Consider the following 24,608-nt stretch of genomic DNA (forward strand, 5'->3'; position numbering starts at 1 on the left):
TCTCTCGGTTACCAAAACAAACATGGCGGGTATTAGGCAGTTCGGCAGTTTGTTGGCTGTTTCGGCGCGACTTCTCCGTCCGTAAGTTTGTATTTGTCATCGGTCATGACTTTGCTATTGCTGTAATTTTAAACGCATTGTCGTATAAGCCTTAAATGTTTCACAACCATGGTTAGTTTCAGCGAACATGCAATACCCGCATGTTGTATTAATAAGTAAGTGTTGACGCAGATTAATGAAATGAGGTACTTGATAACCATATAAACATCGTTTCATTGCCTCTATTTACCGGATTAACGTTGTATAAATAATGTGTAATTGTGTATTTTTCAACGACTAAATATTGCAAACAAGAATGCGACTTTCATGACATTGTAAAACAAACTCGAACAGTTATTGTACTACCTTTTAGCTTTTATTTAGTGCATGTATTGACCTTTTTGAGGATATCATGCTGATATCGGTATAGGTTCGACACCAATGTGATGTTATTAAGTTGTCCTTCTGTTTAATTTGACAAATAGCTGGGTTGTATTTTCAATTATATTGTATACATTACATTATATTGTTTACACACACAGGGAATAAGTCATTGGACACAGGAATGCTTTGGGATTTGAATAAGAGACAATAGTATTTTTTTTTTTGGTTTAATTGTTTTGCTCAAACAATTGAATGTAATAAATGGAAAGAAGGCAACAAACAGATGTATATTCATACATACAGCCGTGGTCAAAAGTTTAAATATACTTGTAAAGAACATGTCTTGAGTTTCCAATAATTTCTACAATGCTTATTTTTTTTGTGATAGAGTGATTGGAGCACATACTTGTTGGTCACAAAAACATTCATGAAGTTTGGTTCTTTTATGAATTTATTATGGTTCTACTGAAAGTGTGACCAAATCTGCTGGATCAAAAGTATACATACAGCAATGTTAATATTTGGTCACATGTCCCTTGGCAAGTTTCACTGCAATAAGACGCTTTTGGTAGCCATCCACAAGCTTCTGGTTGAGTTTTTGACCACTCCTCTTGACAAAATTGGTGCAGTTCAGCTACTCCAAACATATTGCTGGGTATTGTGGCCAAACAGCTCAAATTTTGTTTCATCTGACCACAGAACTTTCCTCCAGAAGGTCTTATCTTTGTCCATGTGATCAGCAGCAAACTTTAGACGAGCCTTAAGGTGTCGTTTCTGGAGCAAGGGCTTCCTTTTTGCATAGTAGCCTCTCAGTCCATGGCGATGCAAAACACGCTTGACCGTGGACACTGACACCTGTGTTCCAGCAGCTTCCAATTCATTGCATATCTGCTTTTTGGTGGTTCTCGGTTGACTCTTGATCATCCTGACCAATTTTCTCTCAGCAGCAGGTGGTAGCTTGCGTTTTCTTCCTGATTGTGGCAGTGACAAAACTGTGCCATGCACTTCATACTTACGAACAATTGTCTGCACAGTTGTTCTTGGGGCCTTAAGCTGCTTTGAAATGGCTTCAAGTGACTTTCCTGACTTGTTCAAGTCAATGATTCGTTTTTTCAGATCTGTGCTGAGTTCCTTTGATTTTCCCATTGTCGGGTTTGTAACCGAGTCTAATGACTGCATCACACGAGCCCTATTTAAATGGGCTCAGAGAAGTCAACAGGTGTCGTCAATCATAATCACTCACATTAAGTTAAGAGGCCATGCTATGACGCTAATTTGATTTGATTGTAAGATAGCTCCAGCGCCCCCCGCGACCCCAAAGGGAATAAGTGGTAGAAAATGGATTGATGGATGGATGTAACTTTGCTACATCACCAAAATTGATAATGTATGTTGCTGTATGTATACTTTTGACCCAGCAGATTTGGTCACATTTTCAGTAGACCCATAATAAATTCATAAAGAACCAAACTTCATGAATGTTTTTTGTGACAAACAAGTATGTGCTCCAATAACTCTATCACAAAAAAATAAGAGTTGTAGAAATTATTGGAAACTCAAGACAGCCATGACATTATGTCCTTCACAAGTGTATGTAAACTTTTGACCACGACTGTACGTACATTCAAACATACATGCACACACGGTACATACTGTACATCCACACGCACGGTCACTGTGTAAATATACATACATTCATGCACATATACATAAATACACTCATGTATACAATCACGCTTTATCAAAATATACAGTGCAATTCAGGAAAGTATTGACAGCGCTTCACTTTTCCCCACACTTTATTTTAAAACCTTATTCCAAAATGGAAAAATAATAATTTTTGTCCTCAAAATTCTACACACAATACAGCATTATGTGAAAACTTTTTTTTTTTTTTAAGTTTTGTAATTATATTAAGAATAAATAAAAACTAAGAAATCACATAAAGAACTCACAGCCTTTGCCATCAAGTTCAAAGGTGAGCTCAGGTGCGTCATGTTTCAACTGATAATCCTTGAGATGTCCTTACATCTTTATTGAAGTCTGCCTGTGGTAAATTCAGTTGGTTGGACATAATTTGGAAAGGCACACACGTGTTTATATACTGTATAAGGTCCCACGCTTGACCGTGCATGGCAAAGCACAAATTAAGCATGAAGTCGAAGGAATTGTCTGGAGACTGGGGCTAGGCCGATAATACGATGTCAATATATATCGCGGTAGATACATACTCGATCGATATCAATATAAAATGCGTTCGATAAAATATTCGATACATATTTATATTTTTTCATCAGAAGAAACCAGAAATGATGAAGCAAGATTCGTTTCATGAAGTCACTCGCGCTTTGGAGTGTCACTGAGCAATGGGATGGACACGCTAACAGCCAATCACATAACAGTATCAACTACCGAGTGTTACACATTGTGATATAATTTTCGGCCCTATCACCCAGCCCTACTGTAGACCTCTGAAAAAAGGATTTTCCTCGAGGGACAAATCTGAGGAAGGGTACAAAAAGAAATCTACTACCTTTAAGGTCCCAAAGAGCACAATGGCTTTCAGCATCTATAAATAAAGAAGTTTGGAACCACTAAGACTCTTTCTAGAGCTGGTCGGCCGTCTAAATTGAGCGATCAGGGAGAAGGGTCCCAGTCAAGGATGTGACCAAGTACCCAATGATCACTCTTGTCAGAGCTACAGCAGTCCTCTGTGGAGAGAGGAGAACTATCCAGAAGGAAAACCATCTTTGCACCAATCCACCAATCAGGTCTGTGTGCTATAATGTCCAGACGGAAGACATTACTTAGTAAAAAGTTTGCCAAAATGCACCTGAAAGACTCTCAGATCATGAGAAACAAAATTCTCTGATCTGACGAGACAAAGTATGACATTTTTGGCGTGAATGCCAGGCGTCATGTTTAGAGGAAACCAGGCACCGCTCATTACCAGGCCAATGCCATCCCTACAGTGAAGCATGGTGGTGGCAGCATCATGCTGCGGGGATGTTTTTCAGTGGCAGGAACTGGGAGACTAGCCAGAATAGAGAGAAAGATGAATGCCGCAATGTACAGAAACATTCTGGATGAAAACCTTCTTCAGAACACTCTTAAACTCAGACTAGAGAGGCGGTTAATCTTTCAGGCAACCCTAAGCAAACAGCCAAGATAATACAGGAATGGGTTTCAAGACAACTCTGTAAATGTCCTTGAGTGGCTCAGCCAAAGCCGAGACTTGAATCCGATCTGAAAATGGCTGTGCATCGACGCTTCCAATCCAACCTGATGGAAGGTTGCCGCAAAGAGGAATGAACAAAACTGCCCAAAGATAGGCGTGCCAAGCTTTTGGCATCATATTCAAAAAGACTTGAGGCTGTAATTCCTTCCAAATGAGCATCAACCAAGTATCGAGCAAAATGTTCTAAAAAAAAAAACGTTTTCACATTGTCATTATGGAGTATGCAGCTGAGATAGGCTTCAGCACCTTCGCAACCCCCGGTAGAAAATGGATGGATGGATGGGTGTGTAGAATTTTGAAGACAAAACTGATTTTTTTTTTCATTTTGGAATAAGGCTTTAACATAACAAAATGTGGAAAAAGTGAAGCACTGTGAATACTCTTCAGATGCACTGAATATTAATGTTATGCATGTATATGGGATTGTGTACAGTATGTTTGACGTTTCACTTTATTAACAATTACGGTATTGTATTTTACTGGCAGTGGGCTACAGAGTGGTGGTTTTCACTGGCTTTCACAAGACACCGTAGTCAAGAGCAGATTTCCTCAAAACCCCCACTGGGTTGTCCCTGGTGTGTATCCCTGACAATGGCCTCGTGTATGTGCGTCTGCCATGCTTTCTGTTACGAAAGCGATGGCATGTTGTTTACTGTGCAATGTGTCTTCACAGAAAGGAGCATGTTCGTGCAGACACAGGACACGCCAAACCCGAACAGCCTTAAGTTTCTGCCCGGACGCATCGTTCTGGAGTCGGGGACGATGAATTTTGATGGTCCACGTGATGCATACACATCGCCTTTAGCTAGGTATATTGTTTCTTAAAGACAATTTTAGATAAAGGTTTACTTTTTAACAACATATATATTGGTATAACGCAGCAGGCAGGGCCATCCCAAGGCGTTGTGTGCCCCTAAACCAGATTTAATATTATTATTTTACTCCTGAAGTGCCCCCACCTCACTCTAAATGTAATGTCACCGCCCCACATACACACACTCAGTATGTTTACTTGCATTAGAAAAACCTAAGTATTGACCTAATTTGGTTTTTAAAAAAAAGTTTTAAACACATGTACAAATCTTGACAAAGATTAAGCATGCAGCTTGTTCTGTCTCCAGGATTATGTATTGTATAATATTTTTGACTTTTTAAAGATGGGATAAACATATCTAGATTGTGATTGTAAACCAGTTTGGTAAGTGTATGTTTTAGTCATTTAATTTTAGTTTCATGAATGGACATATAAAAACTGGCAAATTTTTAAACTACAAAAAATGAAAAATTAAATACAAAGCGTTTTTCTTTGTTTGTGTCAAAGAGCAAAAACAACATGTGAAAATACGGTTAGATTTTAATTTTATACTTCAGAAAAATTATGGCTTCACGGTGGCAGAGGGGTTAGTGCATCTGCCTCACAATACGAAGGTCCTGAGTAGTCTTGGGTTCAATCCCGGGCTCGGGATCTTTCTGTGTGGAGTTTGCATGTCCTCCCCGTGACTGCGTGGGTTCCCTCCGGGTACTCCGGCTTCCTCCCACTTCCAAAGACATGCACCTGGGGATAAGTTGATTGGCAACACTAAATTGGCCCTAGTGTGTGAATGTGAGTGTGAATGTTGTCTGTCTATCTGTGTTGGCCCTGCGATGAGGTGGCGACTTGTCCAGGGTGTACCCCGCCTTCCGCCCGATTGTAGCTGAGATAGGCTCCAGCGCCCCCCGCGACCCCAAAGGGAATAAGCGGTAGAAAATGGATGGATGGACTTCAGAAAACAAAACTTTGAATCCTTAGTAAACACAAACGAAAAAACAGACCTTAGAAGTGTTTACTTTCAAAGTAAAAGCAGGGATACTACAGTACCCGTGTGCCTGGCTAAAATGTCTTTGGAGCCCTACACAAAAAATTTTTTTAGACATGACACAACGAGGACTGACATCTACAGAAATCTTTACGCACGGATCACATGAAAATGGAAGCAAAAAAGTATTTGGTCACGCATATACAGTTTTATTTGGTCACGCATATACAGTTGTTTTTTTAGGTCAGTGTTAATTATGTTGACTAAAAATGTTTGTCTAAGTTATTGTCAACAACCTATTTTTCTTTGACCAAAATGGGATGATAACGAATCACACCAAATGCATGTTGAAGAAAAAATTATAAAAAAATATTTGACAATTTAGTCGACTAATAAAAACGAGACAAAACTGTTGACAGAGACCAATCATATTTCGTCTTTAGGCGTGCACCTAAGGATTCATTCGGATTCCTGGGGGGATGATTCGATTCAGAATCAATTCGCCGATTCAACAGGATTCTCGATTCCACACGGTTCTTGCAATGTATTATTTGGTATAATTTTTATAGGGAAGCTTTTTCAAAACAGGTTACAGATAACAAATAAAAAACTCCTTCTGGTTGCATGGAGATGGCTTAATACATCTTTAAAACAATTATTATTAAAACCTGATTGTTATTAGTTTCAAAAATTAATTGATTCTTTTTTTTTTTTTATCCGTTTTTGAAAATGATGAATGGATTTAGAATTGGGATGAATACGATTTTTTGTGCACCCCTACCCGTAACACAATGTAACATCGTTACCTCTCATAAAAGTTTAAAAATAAGTTCATAAAACAATTACTTTTACGACTAAAATAAAACCAATCAACTTTGTAAATTTTTACCAGTCCCACAAGTGTAAAAATAAGTAAGTACTACTGAACGTCATAGCATACTATACATCTTTGTATGTCATTCAAAAATAAGTTACATTTTCCTACTTTTGCTACTGCAAAAACTATAAAAAATACTGTCAATGTGTACAAAAAACTGAACTGCTGATTACATTTCCAAATTGCATGACTTTAAAGGCACTATCATTTCTGGCCTTGCTTGACTCCCCTATTTTAACCTAAACAGAACCTAACTGTTTGGCATTGTCTGCAGACAGCTATTTAGAATTGATGGTGTCAAGAGTGTCTTCCTGGGTCCCGACTTCATCACCATAACCAAGGTATAGCAGGTCCAGGTGAAAGACATACACAGTGTAATCAAATTGTAAATATTGGCTTTTTCCCCCTTAATTTTCAGACTGATGCAAATCTGGAATGGAAAGTAATCAAACCGGATGTATTTGCTGCCATTATGGACTTTTTCACCTCTGGCCTTCCTGTCGTCAATGAAGATGCTAAACCAAGTGAAGATACAGGTAAGAAGTGCATGACTAAATGTAAACAGTATTGCCAATTATGGCAAAAATAATATTCACGATTATTTCAAACGATTTTGAAATCACGATTAATAACAACATTATTCATTAATTTGAAAACATGAGTATTTATGTACCAACCAAAACTCAACATTAAATATAATTTAAATAACAACGAATATCACCGTGTGGTTCCCCGGCGCCACAGTAAGCATAGACTGCAGCACATCGTTTGTGCTGCTGAGAAGGTGATTGGCTGCAAGCTCCCCTCCCTCCAGGACTTGTTCTCCTCCAGGACCAGGAGGCGTGTGGGTCGGATCACAGCTGACTCTTCTCACCCTGGACACACACTATTCTCCCCTCTCCCCTCAGGCAGGAGACTACGGTCCATCCAGACCCACACCTCCCGCCACCTGAACAGTTTTTTCCCCTCAGCCATCAGGCACATGAACAATAACTCCTAACAGTAGCTCCTTTAAATTCCTTCTAAGTCTATAACAAGATCTGATAGCTCAGTTACAGCTCTTGTTATTACCAAATCTGTGTTATATATGTTTTATGTTGCACGATTGCACCAAGAAAAATTCCTAGTTTGTGAACTCGTTCTCAAACAATGGCAATAAAACGATTCTGATTCTGCTTCTGATATAAATTAGTAACGACGAATAAACAACAGGTAAAATAACAATACCATAAAAATACAACAGCAATATAATAAAACAATAAAATTCAGTTTTTACGTTTTAATTATTTTAAATTCCGTTGTTGCCTTTTGCACATATTTTACCACCAAAGAGTGTTTGTTTTTGTCTCATTAATACAATTTAACAAAATGCAAAAATCCTCACATTTAGTTGTGCAATATATCTTTGGACAATTTTGACCAATATTTTAAGTCAAACCATAGTATTTTTTATAAATGTATCAATAAGTGCTTTAAGTTAGGGCTGGGCGATATGGCCTTTTATTAATATCTCGATATTTTTAGGCCATGTCACGATACACGATATATATCTCGATATTTTGCCTTAGCCTTGAATTAACAATTGATGCATATAATCACACCAGTATGATGATTCTATGTGTCTACATTAAAACATTCTTGTTCATACTGCATTAATATATGCTCATTTAAACTTTCATGCAGAGAGGGAAATCACAACTAAGTCAATTTAGCAAAACTGTATTTATTAAACAGTTATTAAGCAGTGGCACAAACATTCATGTCACAGAAAGTGCAAGATTGTCAGAGACATTTTAAAACAAGCTATTAGTGCACTTTTGTGCATGATGTCACTAAGATGACATATCAAAACAACACTAAATTAAAGTGCACTTTTTGTACACAAAGCCACTACAAACTTTTGTGCATGATGTCACACAAGATATTTATATAACTGTCAAATAAAAATGAGCTGCATAATAGGAAATCAAATAGTGTATGTTCTTCGCTATGTGGTAGGTTCCTGTGTACGTTATCTCTTTCTGTTTTTGACAATTTTTTTAATATGTTGTTGATCTGGAAATGGTTGCTTGGGCAGTTTGTTAGTGTGGCACCGAACGGAGATGTTGACATGCAGAGTTTCAAGCACTCCTTATTCTCTAGCGGGTGACTTTCCAAGTCATGCTACAAATTAGCAGTAATGCTACTTTTTGTAGCAACGTTTTTGCCGCATACTTGACATATTACGGTTGTCTGTTCAACATATTTCCGCTTGAAGCCAAACCACCGCCAGATGATGGACCCCGTGCTGTTTTTCTTGGGAATTAATTATTTTTCCTTCATTTGTTACCAGATTGGCACCTTCTTTCTCTCTTATTACCACTTGCACCGCACCGTTAGCACCACAGCTAACTTTACCCACGCTACTACCTCTCTACTCTGCGAGGGCGTATGATGTTGCACGCGTGACAGTATGTGACATATGTAACAAGGTGCGCTTGTTTATGTCTCAGTGAGAAGGAGAGACAAGAAAGAGTGAGAAACGCCTGTTGTGTAATGCCCCGCAGCTAAAAGCAACTGAGTGACAACATATACTCGAATATCACGATATAGTCATTTTCTATATCGCACAGCGACAAACCCGCGATATATCGAGTATATTTGATATATCGCCAAGCCCTACTTTAAGTACATTTTGCATGTGTAAGGTACTTTTTGAAATCTATAGCTTCTAGTTTAGTCGCTGTTTCAAGTGGTCGTCTTGACATTGTGATTGTTTATTTCAGAACGTTTTTCGGGGATGAATGGTCCCGGAAAATTTCCCAAACAAATGTTCCTTCTTCTCACAATGACAGCATTTCACTCACATGTATGTCAATTACCGGGATTGTCTGCGTTTAACAGCGGATCCTGTTTTATTGGCCAATTCTGCGACTCCGTCCGCGGTTACGTTAACGGGGAAATGCCTTCCTTTTTTTTGTTGAGTTTAGTGATTACTGGTAAGGCATACTAGCGTTGTGTCAAATAAAAAGTAACAACCATGGTGAGATCCCAAACATCGAGTAGACAGGGTCTTGTTTCCACTCAAACGCTGACTCATTCGTTTCACCGTTACAAGCGCAGGATTTTCATGCACATTGCACTGCCCATTAATATATATATTTTTAATTATAATGTCATTGTGAGAAGTTGAAATCAAAATCTGATTAATTGTCCAGAACTATTGCCAGATATTCATGAGGGAATTGTTTATCTCTTTTCAGCACCATCAGATGAGGACGATGAGGTCGTTGCAATGATCAAAGAACTGCTTGACACTCGAATAAGGTAATGAGGAGGTTCTTAGAGACATCAACATCCATCTTTCTCTTGGTATTGTTGCATTTTGTCACATTTCTGCTTCCTTAAGGCCCACTGTGCAGGAGGACGGGGGAGATGTTGTGTTTCGAGGCTTTGAGGACGGCGTGGTTAAACTGAAGCTGCAGGGATCCTGCACCAGTTGTCCCAGCTCCATTATCACATTAAAAAGTGGAATCCAAAACATGCTGCAGTTTTACGTGCCCGAGGTTGAATCGGTTGAACAGGTCGGTGTTGTTTGTGAGAAACCTCATTTTTATTGTATAACCAGCTGAAGAGAGGATGATGTACAGGTGGAAAATGGTGGTGAAAAAGTCATACTTGTTTTTTTTCCCCCACAGGTAAAGGAAGAAGAAGAGGCTGCTCAAATTTGACTGACATTCAACAAGGACAACATGCGCACATTCTTCCCTGCATTGGCCAATAAGAAGCACTCATGTGGCTAGTATATACTATTCATGCATTTTCATCAGCTGCATTTCAGTGTTTTGCACATTAAACACATCTTCCATTCAGTACAGGAATTTGTCAAGCTATTCCATATGGCTTTGATATTTGAAACGCACAATATTTATGTGAATAAAGTTTACTCATAAATAACCTTCTTTTGTCTACAGTACATTCATTTTGCATTTACATTTAAAAATAGTCTAGGGGTGTCAAACTCATTTTAAATCGGGGGCCACATGGAGAAAAATCTACTCCCAAGTGGTCCGGACTGGTAAAATCACGGCAGGATAACTTATAAATAAAGACAACTTAAGATTGTTTTGTTTGTTTAAAAATAGAACAAGCACATTCTGAAAATGTACAAATCATAATGTTGTTGGGTTTTTTTTACACTTACATGTTGCGGTTAATAGTATTCTATCTTTATTTGTGGTTATTTATACTTTCTGAGTAAATTATGAGATAATGTTCATCAGTCAAACATTGGTGTTAATTTTCAATCTATCAAGATAAAAAAATAATATCAAAATCAAATCACAGGATGTTATTTATGTAATTTGCTCATTTTCCTCGACTGGTGCACTAACACCATGTGGTTTATTTGTTTGCATAATATACAAAGATACAAAGAATTGCTATTACGACATCTAGTGGACACATTTAGAAACGCGGTTTCTTTCATTCAATAATTTCGGCTCATTTTTATACTTAGTAAAGTCATCCCGCGGGCCGGATAAAACCTGTTCATGAGCGTAAGAGAAGGGGATGTTCAAACTAATTATTCAAAACTTTGCAATAGATTTTTTTTAACGTCAGACCTGCCTTTTGGGCAGTGATGTTGACTGTCTGGAAAACTTTGCTATCCATACAAAATTTGCTGCCCAACACTACTGAGCATGTGCATCAACGCTAAAGGTTTCCTCGAACAAAACCATAGTAATTAAGTGAGGTTAAAAAACCTTGATTTACTGTGGTTATTTTTAGCCCTTTTTTTTTTACAAACCAAAACAAAAACAGTATAAACCTTGATTAACCTAAAATACATTGCTGTTTGTTTGTCTATACCGGGGGTCAGCAACCCGCAGCTCTTTAGTGCCACCGGAGTGGCTCTCTGGAGCATTTTTAAAAAAGGATTGAAAATGGAAAAAGATGGGGAAAAATATTTTTTTTGTTTGAGGACCAACATGACACAAACCTTCCCAATTGTTAGAACACCCACTGTTTAATATGTTTGTGTGTATGCTTCACTGATGAGAGTATTTGGGGAACATTGTTTTGTCCTACTAATTTCGGCGGTTCTTGAACTCACCATGGTGTAAACTGGGACGCAACAGTTTGTTTACATGTAAAATCTTCCACTCCTTCTTTGTCTCATTTTGTGCACCAAACGTTTTATACTGTGCGTGAATGCACAAAGGTGCGCTTTGTTGATGTTATTGACTTGTTGTAGTGCTAATCAGGCATATTTGGTCAGTGCATAACTGCAAGCTGATCAAAGCTAACATGCTATTTAGGCTCGCTGTATGTACATATTGCATCATTATGCCTCATTTGTAGGTATATTTGAGATCCTTTAATATCCTTTACTTGTATCCTCTTTGTATGTAATTTAGTTTTACATGTCTCATGACACATTATCTGTATGTAATATTGGCTGCATTTCTGATAGTTGTTTGTGTGCCATGTTGTTCCAGACCACAGCAAACATTACCTAGCTTGCCAAAGACTGTAATAAATCTATTAAAAGAAGACAGCCTTAACTTGGACACACACATCTATACCTTTGGCCATTAAAAGCCAGTTATTTTCCAGGAGTTATCTCACCTTCTGAGTAGCCTCTGATTTACAAATGGTTTCTAATGTTGTAAAAATGTGTAGAATAAATATAACATTTCTGTCAAAGAAGATTTGCTTCAGCCTGCCACACATAGTCATTTTGATAGTAGGCTATTATAGCTAATATAGATACTTCGTCATGTGTACATTCATTATAACAGACAGCTTTTCATTTTTTGCGGCTCCAGACAGATTTGTTTTTTGTATTTTTGGTTAGTGCGTCTGCCTCACAATACGAAGGTCCTGAGTTCAATCCCGGCCAGGGCTCGGGATCTTTCTGTGTGGAGTTTGCATGTTCTCCCCGTGACTGCGTGGGTTCCCTCCGGGTACTCCGGCTTCCTCCCACCTCCAAAGACATGCACCTGGGGATAGGTTGCTTGGCAACACTAAAAAATTGGCCCTTGTGTGTGACTGTGAGTGTGAATGCTGTCTGTCTATCTGTGTTGGCCCAGCGATGAGGTGGCGACTTGTCCAGGGTGTACCCCGCCTTCCACTTGATTGTATCTGAGATAGGCTCCAGCATCCACCGCGACCCCGAAGGGAATAAGCGGTAAAAATGGATGGATGGATAGATGGTCCAATATGGCTCTTTCAACGTTTTGGGTTGCCGACCCCTGGACTATAATGAATGGTGACAGAATAAATGTCAATAAGTATATTGACAAGCTCATTAATGAATAATAATTAAAAAATAACGACAAATGAACTTGTTCCAGGACCTTGGGACATTTTCTGAAAAAAATAAAAATAAAATCCATCCTTAAAATTATGTTGCTAACTAGCGCAGTGTTTTTCAACCTTTTTTGAGCCAATGCACATTTTTTGCGTTGAAAAAATGCGGAGGCACACCACCAGCAGAAATCATTAAAAAACGAAACTCAGTTTAAGGTAAAAAGTCGTTGTCGCAATTGTTGGATATGACTTTAAACCATAACCAACCATGCATCACTATAGCTCTTGTCTCAAAGTAGGTGTACTGTCACCACCTGTCACATCACGTCGTGACTTATTTGGAATTTTTAGCTGTTTTCCTGTGTGTAGTGTTTTAGTTCTTGTCTTGCGCTCCTATTTTGGTGGTTTTTTCTCTTTTTTTGGTGTTTTCCTGTAGCAGTTTCATGTCTTCCTTTGAGCGATATTTCCCGCATCTACTTTGTTTTTATCCTTCTTCGTGGGGACATTGTCGATAGCCATGTCATGTTCGGATGTACATTGTGGACGCCATCTTTGCTCCACAGTAAGTCTTTGCTGTCGTCCAGCATTCTGTTTTTGTTTACTTTGTAGCCAGTTCAGTTTTAGTTTTGTTCCGCATAGCCTTCCCTAAGCTTCAATGCCTTTTCTTAGGGGCACTTACCTTTTGTTTATTTTTTGTTTAAGCATTAAATACATTTTTACCTGCACCCTGCCTACTGCTGTTTCCCACATCTACAAAGCAATTAGCTACCTGCTGCCACCTACTGATATGGAAGAGTATTACACGGTTACTCTGCCAAGCTCTAGACAGCACCGACACTCAACCATAACATATAATTTGCAGACTATAATTACTGGTTTGCAAAAAATATTTTTAACCCAAATAGGAGAAATTAGATCATCTCCCACGGCACACCAGACTGTATCTCACGGCACACTAGTGTGCCGCGGCACAGTGGTTGAAAAACACTGAACTAGCGGATACTGCGATGTATTTACAAAGCAGCACTTTTTTTTTTTCAGAGCACAGGCACACGGATATGCATCCTGCCACGTCAGGACAGACTTGTCCATCCTCGCCTGACTAACAGACCATATTGACCAATCAATAACACGCGGAAGCTATCCTCGGGCTCTGATTCGTCAATAACAGACCATATTGACCAATTAGATAACACGCAGCAGATATCCACTGGCTCCGGTTCGTCGAGAAATAAAAAAGGCGTGGCCTATTTGACAGGCGTTCCCATCTGCCAGAGACCTGAGTCACAGAAACTGGCAGCCGAACAGAAGACATGTGTGGTGAGTGCTTGAATAAATCTAATTTATTTTACCATGAATACGCTACTATTTATTAAACCAACAAAACAATGTAAATCAATTCAAAATACATACACAAGCTCCGTCTTTTCGTAGCCAGTTAGAATTAGCTTGGGGTGGCTAGCACAAGTTAGCGAACTTGAACTGTCTCTGATGCTGTTAGCCTGCCACATATTTAGAAATACAAACAATTTTGTATTTAAATTGTCTTTGTTGTTCCCTGGGTGATGATGTCAAATAGTAAACGCATTGCGTGACGTGGGGACACAGCACTACGTGTTTGTGTGGTACAACTAACGTCATAAAGCTACTCATTGCTTGGCTTTCCATTCAAAAACAGCTTTACGATTATAACGCATGTATTCCATTTGGGATTTAAATTAGTATTAACTTGGTTATCGACTCAACTAAAGATAAAACCATTGCTTGGTATCTATGTATCACTATAGGTGTACTAAGGTAGAAACAATGTCGGTCAGCTGGTTCTTTTACTTTGGACAATGTCTTTAAATTTGTGTGATGGATTGTTCACTTTGCCTCTCCCTGTTAAGATGCACAATAGCAGGCCTCGAATTGTAACTTTTTAAGGTCAAGGCAAGTGTTGCCTTAAAGGAGGGTTCATATTTTAGGGCACCAAGGCAAACATTATTTTCTTTCGAGGCAGGATAAATATATATACCGTATTATTCGGACTATAAGTCGCATAAGTACTATAAGTTTGGCCGGGGGTGCGACTTATACTCAGGAGCGACTTATGTGTGAAATTATTAACATATTACCGTAAAATATCAAATAATATTATTTAACTCATTAACGTAAGAGACTAGACGTATAAGATGTCATGGGATTTAGCGATTAGCGATTAGGAGTGACAGATTGTTTGGTAAACGTATAGCATGTTCTATATGTTATAGTTATTCGAAGGACTCTTACCATAATATGTTACGTGAACATACCAGGCACGTTCTCAGTTGGTTATTTATGCCTCATATAACATACACTTATTCACCCTGTTGTTCACTATTCTTTATTTATTTTAAATTGCCTTTCAAATGTCTATTCTTGGTGTTGGGTTTTATCAAATAAATTTCCCCCAAAAATGCGACTTGTACTCCAGTGCGACTTATATGTTTTTTTCCTTCTTTATTATGCATTTTTGGCCGGTGCGACTTATACTCTGGAGCGACTTATACTCCAGAAAATACGGTACATATACGTTAGGTCAGAAAAAACACTACAAGTCTGTTTTGCAGGTTTCCCTGCTTGTCGGGATTTTATTTATATACAATTTTATATATTGACCAACATTTGCGGCAAGAACATGCCGTGACTGCCCTTGACTTTTTTCTCGTTAGTGGACGAGGGATGTAACAATAAACGGTATAATTATGATTTGCGATCAAATTTCCGACGGTTAGTAATGCCGTTTAATTTTTTAGTTACAGAAAACCCGTCATTTATTAATGCATTTTCGGCAACACGAAGTCAGGCGCATGCGCACTAGCGTTGTTTGGCTTTAATCATGGCGGACCAACGACATCGACTTTGCTCCGGCGATTTCCCCTGGAGTAAAAAGAGCCAAACGCTTGGTTTAACGTCATTTTCCCTTGCTTCCCAGCGTGCGTTTAAGAGCGCACTGCTGTGTTTAGATGGAGACAGGTGTGGACAATATTGGAGACACTTGTCCCCACACTAAAAGTATACAGCGAAGGAGAAAACAATTTGATGTTTTGCAGTTATATGCGTTACGTCAGAAAAAACACAGAGGCTATATCATCCCTACAAGTCTGTTTCGCAGGTTTCTTTGCTCGTCGAGATATTATTTATATAAAATTTTATATAAATAAAATCCCCTGGTGTTTACTTATTTATATACATATGGGACGGCGTGGCGCAGTGGAAGAATGGCCGTGCGCGACCCGAGGGTCCCTTGTTCAATCCCCACCTAGTACCAACCTCGTCATGTCCGTTGTGTCCTGAGCAAGACACTTCACCCTTGCTCCTGATGGGTGCTGGTTAGCGCCTTGCATGGCAGCTCCCTCCATCAGTGTGTGAATGTGTGTGTGAATGGGTAAATGTGGAAGTAGTGTCAAAGCGCTTTGAGTACCTTGAAGGTAGAAAAGCGCTATACAAGTACAACCCATTTATCATTATCATTTATATAATATATATATATATATATATATATATATATAATATATATAATAAAAATAGTGTTCATGTATGAGATTTAGGGCTGCCAATTATGGCCAAAGTAATAATTAAGATTATTGTTATCAATATTGAAATCATGATTACTGGTTGTTAGGTAAAGCAGTGTTGGGGTGGGAAGGTAATACCATCATGTCATTTGTATTGTCTAATAAAAAGACTATAGATTAACATTATCCATATATTTAAAGACAAATATTATGTTTTTTTATTCTTTAATAATATCAACTTGTCAGCTTTTTGTCATGACATGATGCCTTTATCTCTATTTTCACATTTTGAGAGAGGTTTTTTTTTTAATGTTATTTATTTAAGTTATGTACATGTAGAATATCTCATATAGGAATTAACTATACACAATAAAACATTAACAAAATTATGTGTCACACGAATGACTTTTGAATGACCTTGGTGACATGAAAAAAACACAAGAAATGTAAAAAAAAAACATGGTGTTTAATTGTTATCAAAATAAAACACATAGCAGTTTGACTAATGACCATGAAGTGTAATAAACAAGCTTTGTTCTTCGCCAACGCCTCCTATCAGTGCAACAGTTTGGCCAACAAAAAAAAAAAAACAGAGTGACACCTCTCACATCGAATACACAATCTTCACAGCCTGCATCCAGTTCGATGAGATGACAAAACATTATATCTAGTATGGATGTTATTTGAACACTGATACAGGTTGTAGTTAAATAAAGGAGTGAACATCCCAGTCAACAAAGTAAAGACTTTATAAACAAGCTGTGACGACGTTCATGACACATCGCCTGCTGCAAAACATCAAATAGTTTTCTCCTTCGTTGTATACTTTTAGTGTGGGGACAAGTGTCTCCAATATTGTCCACACCTGTCTCCATCTAAACACAGCAGTACGCTCTTAAACGCACGCAGGCATCTGAAGTAAATAAGCTCCAGCAACACTTTACATACATTGCATTACATAAAAGATGTGTGCACTGATAAAAAGGAGAGGACTTTGAAGGGGTGCCTTGAGGATTGCCTCAGTTATGTAAATTACTATGTTTGCTAGTAAATGCAAGGATCTACCAATGTGTTGACATTGGTCCAAGTTCTTCTGGACCAGTCAGTACGTGTCCATGCACTAAATTAGTCCGATGTCTCAAATAGTTCGGCTCTAAATAAGCCTTCTACAACTCATGGAAACACCTTAAACCCATCCCATCCATCCATTTTCTACCGCCAATCGTGTTTATTTTTTGAAAAATTGGACACCGCCAATCGTGTTTATTTTTTGAAAAATTGGACTAACACACCTGGATTATGCGATTGGAAACCAGACACCATTCAATAAAAACAGCAACAATTATAATGAAGAGGAGACCGTTTCTGTTTGCTTAACAAATTAAAGGAACAGAACATTTTTAAGTGCATGGAAAATAGAAAAAAAGAAACTGAGATTTATTTAAGAAGGTTGCTAAGGAAATGTGAAATGCTGGCTTAATTCGGACTCCCAAACAAAATACGAATGAGATGAAAGATAATGAATCAAGTATAAAGGCCAATAATAAAGCGTATTCAATCCTCTTCACTCTCACAACTGATTAACTTTCCGCACAATGGGCAAGATAGTCCAGAACAATAGCAACCTTCCTCTGGATATCAGTCGAACTGTGTTCCTTCGGGTTTAAAACACTTCATCAATCCACAGAGCCTTTTGAATGAACTTTGAGATTTCAAAAGTTTTGTTTCCATGATTTTTGTCCTTTGACAAAACTAATATTTTTCTTTTGTGCCAATATTACAGCAGACATCACTTAAAACAGGTTGTAAGGATCCGCAAATCCTAGTGTGACGTCATAGGTCAACCGAAAAAGTAATTCAGTTATCCACGCTAAAATGAAATAAGCGCCCCCCCCACTGTACGAGAGGCACATGGCATATGACCAATAGTCATATTTGAGAGTGTACATGGACACTTGGACATTACACTTTGGTGTGAAAATTTAAAAAAATTAACTATTTCAGAAATCAGACTAGTTTAGTGCATGGAAATGTAGCGAGCGCCCTTTCAAGGGAAGACAAAAAAATTCTTGTTTCTCAGCTGTGGTTCGTATAGGCCGGTTGTAATACACTTTTCCACCACTTGTGGCAGTAATGAACAATATCAAACAAACAGAAGAAGTCTGAAGCTAAAGTCATAGAGAAGTTTTTTAAGTGCAAAAATTATGACTAAAGTAGTAAAGCTGTATTTTCTTTTGCACTTAAATGTTATCGACAGTTTATTTAATAAACACATTCTTAATAATTTAGTTAGAATGTATTTATTGTAGCACATGTATAGTATGTTAATTTATTGTTAATCAGTTTTTGGGAGTACCTTCATTTGCAATACACATGATGAGTGTTTATTATTTATTATATACCATTTATTAGTATTATTTTTGTAATCAGTCTAACCTAAGCCTTGATAATAATCTTTGTGATTAACACATGATTTAATATCATCAGACAAGATTTCTCCTGTTAAACTGTAAGTAGGTTAGATATAATTATTGATTACAATTAAAATCAAGAAAAGTGAGATGACCGATTCAGTGTTCATATTTGAGTGGGCCCCTCTGTAGTGAAAAAATGTGGACCCTGAAGTCAAAAAGAGTAATGCAACAGAGGCACTCTAGTGTTTAAGGAACTTGCTGCAAATATGTTTGTCTCCCAAGTTTTGAAGTGAACTCATGGGCTGGTATGGTCAGTTGAATAGCCCTGCTACAAGATATCAAACACTTCAGGTGTACCTAATGATGTGTCTGTTAAGTGCTTTTCGACAAAAGCCCCATTTTGTTCCAGTTAACTTCTCCTTCCCTCGGTCTTCTGAATGAAAGCTCTGTTACAACTAAAAGTTTGCCCGCAGGTTCTAAAAGGGCATCTGTTCTTTCTATCAATGCTCTGCTGTTTGAACAAATTTACACTGCTTCCCCTGTTTGGTCATTATTGGACTGCTTGTTAATGTCAAATACTTGCTGCAAGAATGAATTAATAAAAATAATAATAAACTGATCAGTGCACAGGTAAGAATTATAACTTTGTATTACGGCTGTCAAAAATAATGAGTTAACTCATGTGATCAATCACCAAATATGATCACATTAATCATGTATAGTTGAAGATTATTCATGGAGGTTATTTTGTGTGGACATGCTCCTTTACTTTAGCTGCGGATGCTTACCTGAAAGGTGGCGTCTGTTGCTCTTCGGTCAGTTATTATTAGGTCAATGCATATGTAACATACTACTCGCACATTTTGCTTCAAAATACACCCCGACAGGACTTTGGAAAAATATGACAAAACAATCTACCTATATGACATTCTATAATAAAATTGCATTTGAATCAAAATATTGGAGTCTTGTTTTAACATTATTTAAATTATGTAAGAAAGGGATTTACTGTGATAAATTGCAATTATTCCAAATTCAAAAGCCTTAACTAATTTAAAATAATCGATCATTCGCTTCTTTAATTTTTTCCCATGTTGTTATTTTTATAAATATCCACCTACACACACAGTCTGTCACTCCTTTTCAAAACTTTATTTTTCTTTAAGCAGGTTTACAGCTTAGTTACGCGCATACAACTGGTTGGCTTACCCTGAAAATATCAACACTCTGTGAAAATAAAGGTGCATCCTATACGTCAGTTGTAGCATTTTTCTTCTTCTTATGTTAGCATTATGATCGCCCTTATTGCCATTGTTAGTGGCAAGTCCAACATACCAAATATATCCTGACTGTTGGTAGAATTATGTGCTGATCTTACAAGTGTGGAATTTTCTGTCAGATTTCTATCAGTAAGATGCAGTAAGATGATTTTAAAACTTAAAAAAAAGAAATCATAAGACGCTGGGGAACACTTTGATGTTTTTGAATATAAGTTTTGCTGTTAATAATACCAACATGTCAGCTTTTTTGTCTTTACATTGTGCCCATTTTGCATTAAAATAACGATCTGCCGGCCGCCTGCTGTAAGAAATGAAAAATGAGTACATTTTTGAAAAGATTGTTTAAAATGAATACTGAATGTGAAAATATAGTGATGTTTCGGCTGTTTACAGTGTAATACTGCAACTCCTTCTACGTTGGAATGAACCAGACCTCAATCGCTCGATTGCAGTTAGTCCAAAATGCTGCTGCTCGCCTTTTAACTGGCACTAAACATGAACATTACCCCCATTTTAGCATCCCTTCACTGCCTCCCACTTCATTTTAATTAATTTTAAAATATTGTTGTTTGTTTTTAAATCTCTTTACGGATTAGCGCCACACTATATGTCAAACCTTTTAAAAATGTACACACCCACGAGGTCACTGAGATCAACTGATCAGTTTCTTCTTGTCATTCCAAAAACCTGTTTAAAATCCAGAGGTGATCGTGCATTTTCTGCCGTGGCTCCAAAACTTTGGAACAATATCCGTCTTGCTATTCCCTCTTTAATGAGTTTTAAATCACGTCTTAAAACATATTTTTACTCTTTGGCTTTTAAACCAGCATGAGAGGTGTGTGATTTTAGTCTATTTTTATTTTCTCTGATGTGTTTTATGTATTTATTATTTTATAGTTAAATGTTTTATATTACTGACTCTCCCTAGTATGTATGTCTGAAGTTTTGTGCAGCACTTTGTGAAACTTCTGTTGTGTTTTGAAATGTGCTATATAAATAAAGTAGATTGGATTGGATTGGATACGCAGGTGTGCAAACAGTCAGTGGTTGCTAACTATGTCCTCCTCTTTGTAGGAATCTTTGCCTATCTCAACTACCACGTGCCAAAGACTCGCCGGGAGATCCTTCAGATCCTCCTCAAAGGCCTGCGGCGTCTGGAGTATAGAGGCTATGACTCTGCCGGTGAGCCGCATGGGAAAACTCTTATCAGCAACACGCTCTGGCTGCTTATCCACGACTATCTCCTCCCTGTCAACCCAGCAGACAGTTACCTTTTAATTATGTCTATGTCAATATCTGCTACTATTTACGTTTTCTTTATTTTAGACCTGCAAATCTTACAGTGGATATAGAAAAGGAATACATGTTTGCTAAAATACCATAATAAGGCATTTCAACAATGTCACCAACATTCTTTGTAATTGAATTTAAAGATAGAAATGTGTATGATAATATGCACAATAAGCTGGTTTTATAAGTATGGACAGCCATTATCGTTAGGGATGTTCCGATCAGGGTTTTATGCTGCTGGTACCGATTATCGATGCCGATACCAATCACATTTATTAACTGTAAATCTTGGTGAGTGCTATTGACAATATACAGTATACACAAAATGTACACCAGTTTCTTATTCTCATTTATTACATACAATTGGTTGAGCAAAACAAAGCCAATAGTACACCATAACTAAACAAAAGCAAAAACTACCATACACATTTAAATTCTTTGGTTCTTCGAAATTATTCTGTGTCCAGGGAATCATGTCCTTAATTTGTAAACAAACTTTAAAAAAAGTACTTTTGAGAAAATAAAAAATATCGACCTCATCTCTCTGGTATCGATCATATTGATGACTGTGACAACCCCTCTCTTGACTTTCATGAATCTACTTGTTAATTTCCTGTTAATAACTTTCTGTTGCAAAGCACTTCCATTTACACTTCTTAAAGTTTATTAAGCACTGATTTATTTGTGTTTTTTAAGTTACTTGAGCTTAGCTGTTAGCATATCTGTTCCTGACTTGCTCTTACTGTGCAACATGTTTACCCTACTCTATAGTGATAATGACACTTAAAAGGAACTTATCATGCAAAACCAACTTTTCTTACCAATTGGTACTTGTTTTTGGTGTGTTTTGGATCTACAATAGTCCTGCAAATTTAAATTTAAATTTAAATTTAAATTAGTTCATTAAATAAATACAATTTAAATCAAACCATGGAGGCATGGCAGAGGTATTAAACAGTCTTGCCTTCCTTCATACTCCCTCTAAAGAACCCGTTTGGAATTTGCTCCGATTGTGACATTTTTCCCAATTGTGACGTCAGCGGATATCCCCATATATGGTAGAGATGTAGCGCAAGTCCACCGTTGTGGTCTGATGATGTAGTCGATAAGTTACTTATTTTCTCTATCCTCTTGTTGTGGGGCAGACCGGCTCGTACGTGCACATGCATCCTCCGCTGTTGCCATTTCTAATACAAAGTAGCGTATAGTTCGAACTCATATCTGTCATGGGACTTGCTACGGAAGCGTTAAAAACTACAACATGACTGATGGGGAGAAGACAATGTCGAAGTGGAACCACTTAGATAAGACCGCCCACAAAATGACGCATCCTGAAGAAACGGTCGGAAAGTGGCTTTAGGCCGATCTGTAAAACATAATCTCCACAAAATTTTGACCAAAGAACCACCATTACATGTTATGTTGACCACAAGGAAGTGCTTTAAATATAGAAATACAATCTTACTATGACCCCCTTTAAGATACTAATAAATGCAGTATATTTGCCAATATGGCGGTGATTGTTATCAGCTTAGGAGAACGGCTGTACTGTGTATGAAGACACATAATCAGCTGCTAGCCGCTTGTCAGCCGGGGGACTAAAAATAGTCAACCAAAGGGGATCAGCGTTTGTGATCGGCAACAATCAGCAATGGCAATCACATTTTCACAAAAATTGTCCCATACTGATCAATGGCCGATCGATCGGCACATCCTTACTAAATATTAGCTATTTGTTGCACCTTTCATTCACATTTTTTTATTTGCGCTCTGGCGGAGGCAATGAAGAGAAAACAAGTACCGGTACTGTGTTATTAGCTCATTTAGGTGCACCTAATGGTGTAGCCTGTGGGTGAATGATGTTGACATAACACCAATATTGTATCAGTCATACTTAGACGAAGCTCTGCTGTTGTCAGGTGTGGGCATTGATGGCGGTAACAGCAAGGATTGGGAGACCAACGCCAAAAACATCCAACTGATCAAGCAGCGTGGAAAAGTAAAGGCTCTCGAAGAGGAGATTCACAGTAAGCTGAAATCAGGATGTGTCTCTGTGATGGGGAAAATGTGGACTCTCTCATGCAGGGTATCCTGAGTAACCTCTGACATCTTTTGCATGACACTATAGCCGCTCCTCTCATTACACTGCAGAACTGAACAGTTTAAGAGATCTTTTGTTCCTTCGGCTATAAGACTACAACAGATCTGTCTGAACTTTACATGTGCATTTTATTACTGTTGTCAGTATCTTTGAGAAGTGTTTACTACTGTTGTTGGTATAAGTGGATATGTTTTTATGCTCGCGGGCACCTGAATTTCCCCTTAGGGGGATCAATAAAGTGTTAATTTATCTTTACCTTTCTATCTCTATCTATCTATCTTATCTAATCTATCTATCTGACTCGCAGATCACAAAGACGCCTCCTTGACTTCTGTTGATATAGATTGATAAAAGGCAGCCATGTTTTTTGTTTGTGTAGAACAGCAGGATATTGACCTCGACGTGGAGTTCGATGTTCACCTCGGGATTGCTCACACCCGCTGGGCAACACATGGCGAGCCAAGCCCTGTCAACAGTCATCCACACAGATCAGACAAGACTAATGGTCAGTAAATTTGGTTCTCACATAAATACATAGTAAACAGAATATGTCAAAAAAAAATAAAAAAGACTTCTGCAATTTTACTATTTTTGTGTGTGATAATTGTCAAAGTGGACCCTTTTTATATCTAGAAATTAGATCACAATGTTAATGTTTCAATGTCCACTATTTGTCTTTATGGTCTGCAGAGTTCATTGTTATTCACAATGGCATCATCACCAACTATAAATATCTAAGATCTTTCCTGGTGAGCAGAACTTTTGCTTTGTCAGTCATTCTTATTGTCCTCACCTACGACTTAGACAAGAATTTACCCCCAAACAGGTGAGCAAAGGCTATATGTTTGAGTCGGAGACAGACACAGAGTCCATAGCCAAGCTGGTGAAGTACATGTACGATAACAGGGAGGAGGACGACCTCAGTTTTGCCACACTGGTTGAAAGGGTGACCCAGCAACTGGTAAGGGAACACACGCAATAAATCGTTAACAAATTCATGTAATGTTCCTCTTCCATCTCAGGAAGGTGCTTTTGCGCTGGTCTTTAAGAGTGTTCATTACCCTTCCGAGGCAGTTGGCACACGGTAAATATTTAATTATTGTGATCTTTTGGTCTCAAAAATGTGACCCTTAGTTTGCATAAACCATATTTTAGAAATGTTAAACTATTTATCTTTTGTAGTTACACATTTTAGCACTCAGCAAGTTGTTATAGGCTTCTGTACAGCTCTAAAATGGAGGTATACTGTTAACCATATTTTGTGCAGGAGGGGAAGTCCTCTGCTGATTGGTGTGCGAAGTGACCACAAGCTGTCGGCAGACCATATTCCTGTGGTGTATCGCTCATGTGAGTTTG

The 24,608-nt window shown here is 37.9% G+C and overlaps 2 protein-coding genes across 2 annotated transcripts in view; both read left to right on the forward strand.

Moving 5' to 3' along the window:
• nfu1 (NFU1 iron-sulfur cluster scaffold homolog (S. cerevisiae)) lies at positions 1-10,275 on the forward strand. Its single transcript, XM_061986296.1, has 8 exons — positions 1-81; positions 4,148-4,236; positions 4,335-4,470; positions 6,609-6,675; positions 6,753-6,870; positions 9,577-9,640; positions 9,723-9,897; positions 10,012-10,275. The coding sequence occupies exons 1-8, from the start codon at positions 23-25 to the stop codon at positions 10,042-10,044; spliced, it is 741 nt and encodes a 246-aa protein (XP_061842280.1). The 5' UTR covers positions 1-22; the 3' UTR covers positions 10,045-10,275.
• A 3,588-nt stretch (positions 10,276-13,863) lies between these two features.
• The window catches only part of LOC133623194 (glutamine--fructose-6-phosphate aminotransferase [isomerizing] 1), a 33,891-nt gene continuing 23,146 nt past the window's right edge, over positions 13,864-24,608 (forward strand). The window contains exons 1-8 of the mRNA XM_061986267.1: positions 13,864-13,948; positions 20,936-21,043; positions 23,071-23,178; positions 23,632-23,757; positions 23,943-24,001; positions 24,079-24,213; positions 24,275-24,336; positions 24,520-24,599. Of these exons, the coding sequence (XP_061842251.1) occupies positions 13,942-13,948; positions 20,936-21,043; positions 23,071-23,178; positions 23,632-23,757; positions 23,943-24,001; positions 24,079-24,213; positions 24,275-24,336; positions 24,520-24,599 (685 nt within the window). The 5' untranslated portion in view covers positions 13,864-13,941. The remainder of the gene's footprint in view (positions 13,949-20,935; positions 21,044-23,070; positions 23,179-23,631; positions 23,758-23,942; positions 24,002-24,078; positions 24,214-24,274; positions 24,337-24,519; positions 24,600-24,608) is intronic.

The sequence above is a fragment of the Nerophis lumbriciformis genome, linkage group LG12 (genome assembly GCF_033978685.3).
Source record: "Nerophis lumbriciformis linkage group LG12, RoL_Nlum_v2.1, whole genome shotgun sequence".
NCBI lineage: Eukaryota > Metazoa > Chordata > Actinopteri > Syngnathiformes > Syngnathidae > Nerophis > Nerophis lumbriciformis.

Coding starts and splice junctions, on each gene's coding strand:
- nfu1 (XM_061986296.1), top strand. CDS start 23: ATGGCGGGTATTAGGCAGTTCGGCAGTTTGTTGGCTGTTTCGGCGCGA. Junction 4,471..6,608: donor TACACATCGCCTTTAGCTAG/GTATATTGTTTC, acceptor CATTGTCTGCAG/ACAGCTATTTAGAATTGATG. Junction 6,871..9,576: donor TAAACCAAGTGAAGATACAG/GTAAGAAGTGCA, acceptor ATCTCTTTTCAG/CACCATCAGATGAGGACGAT.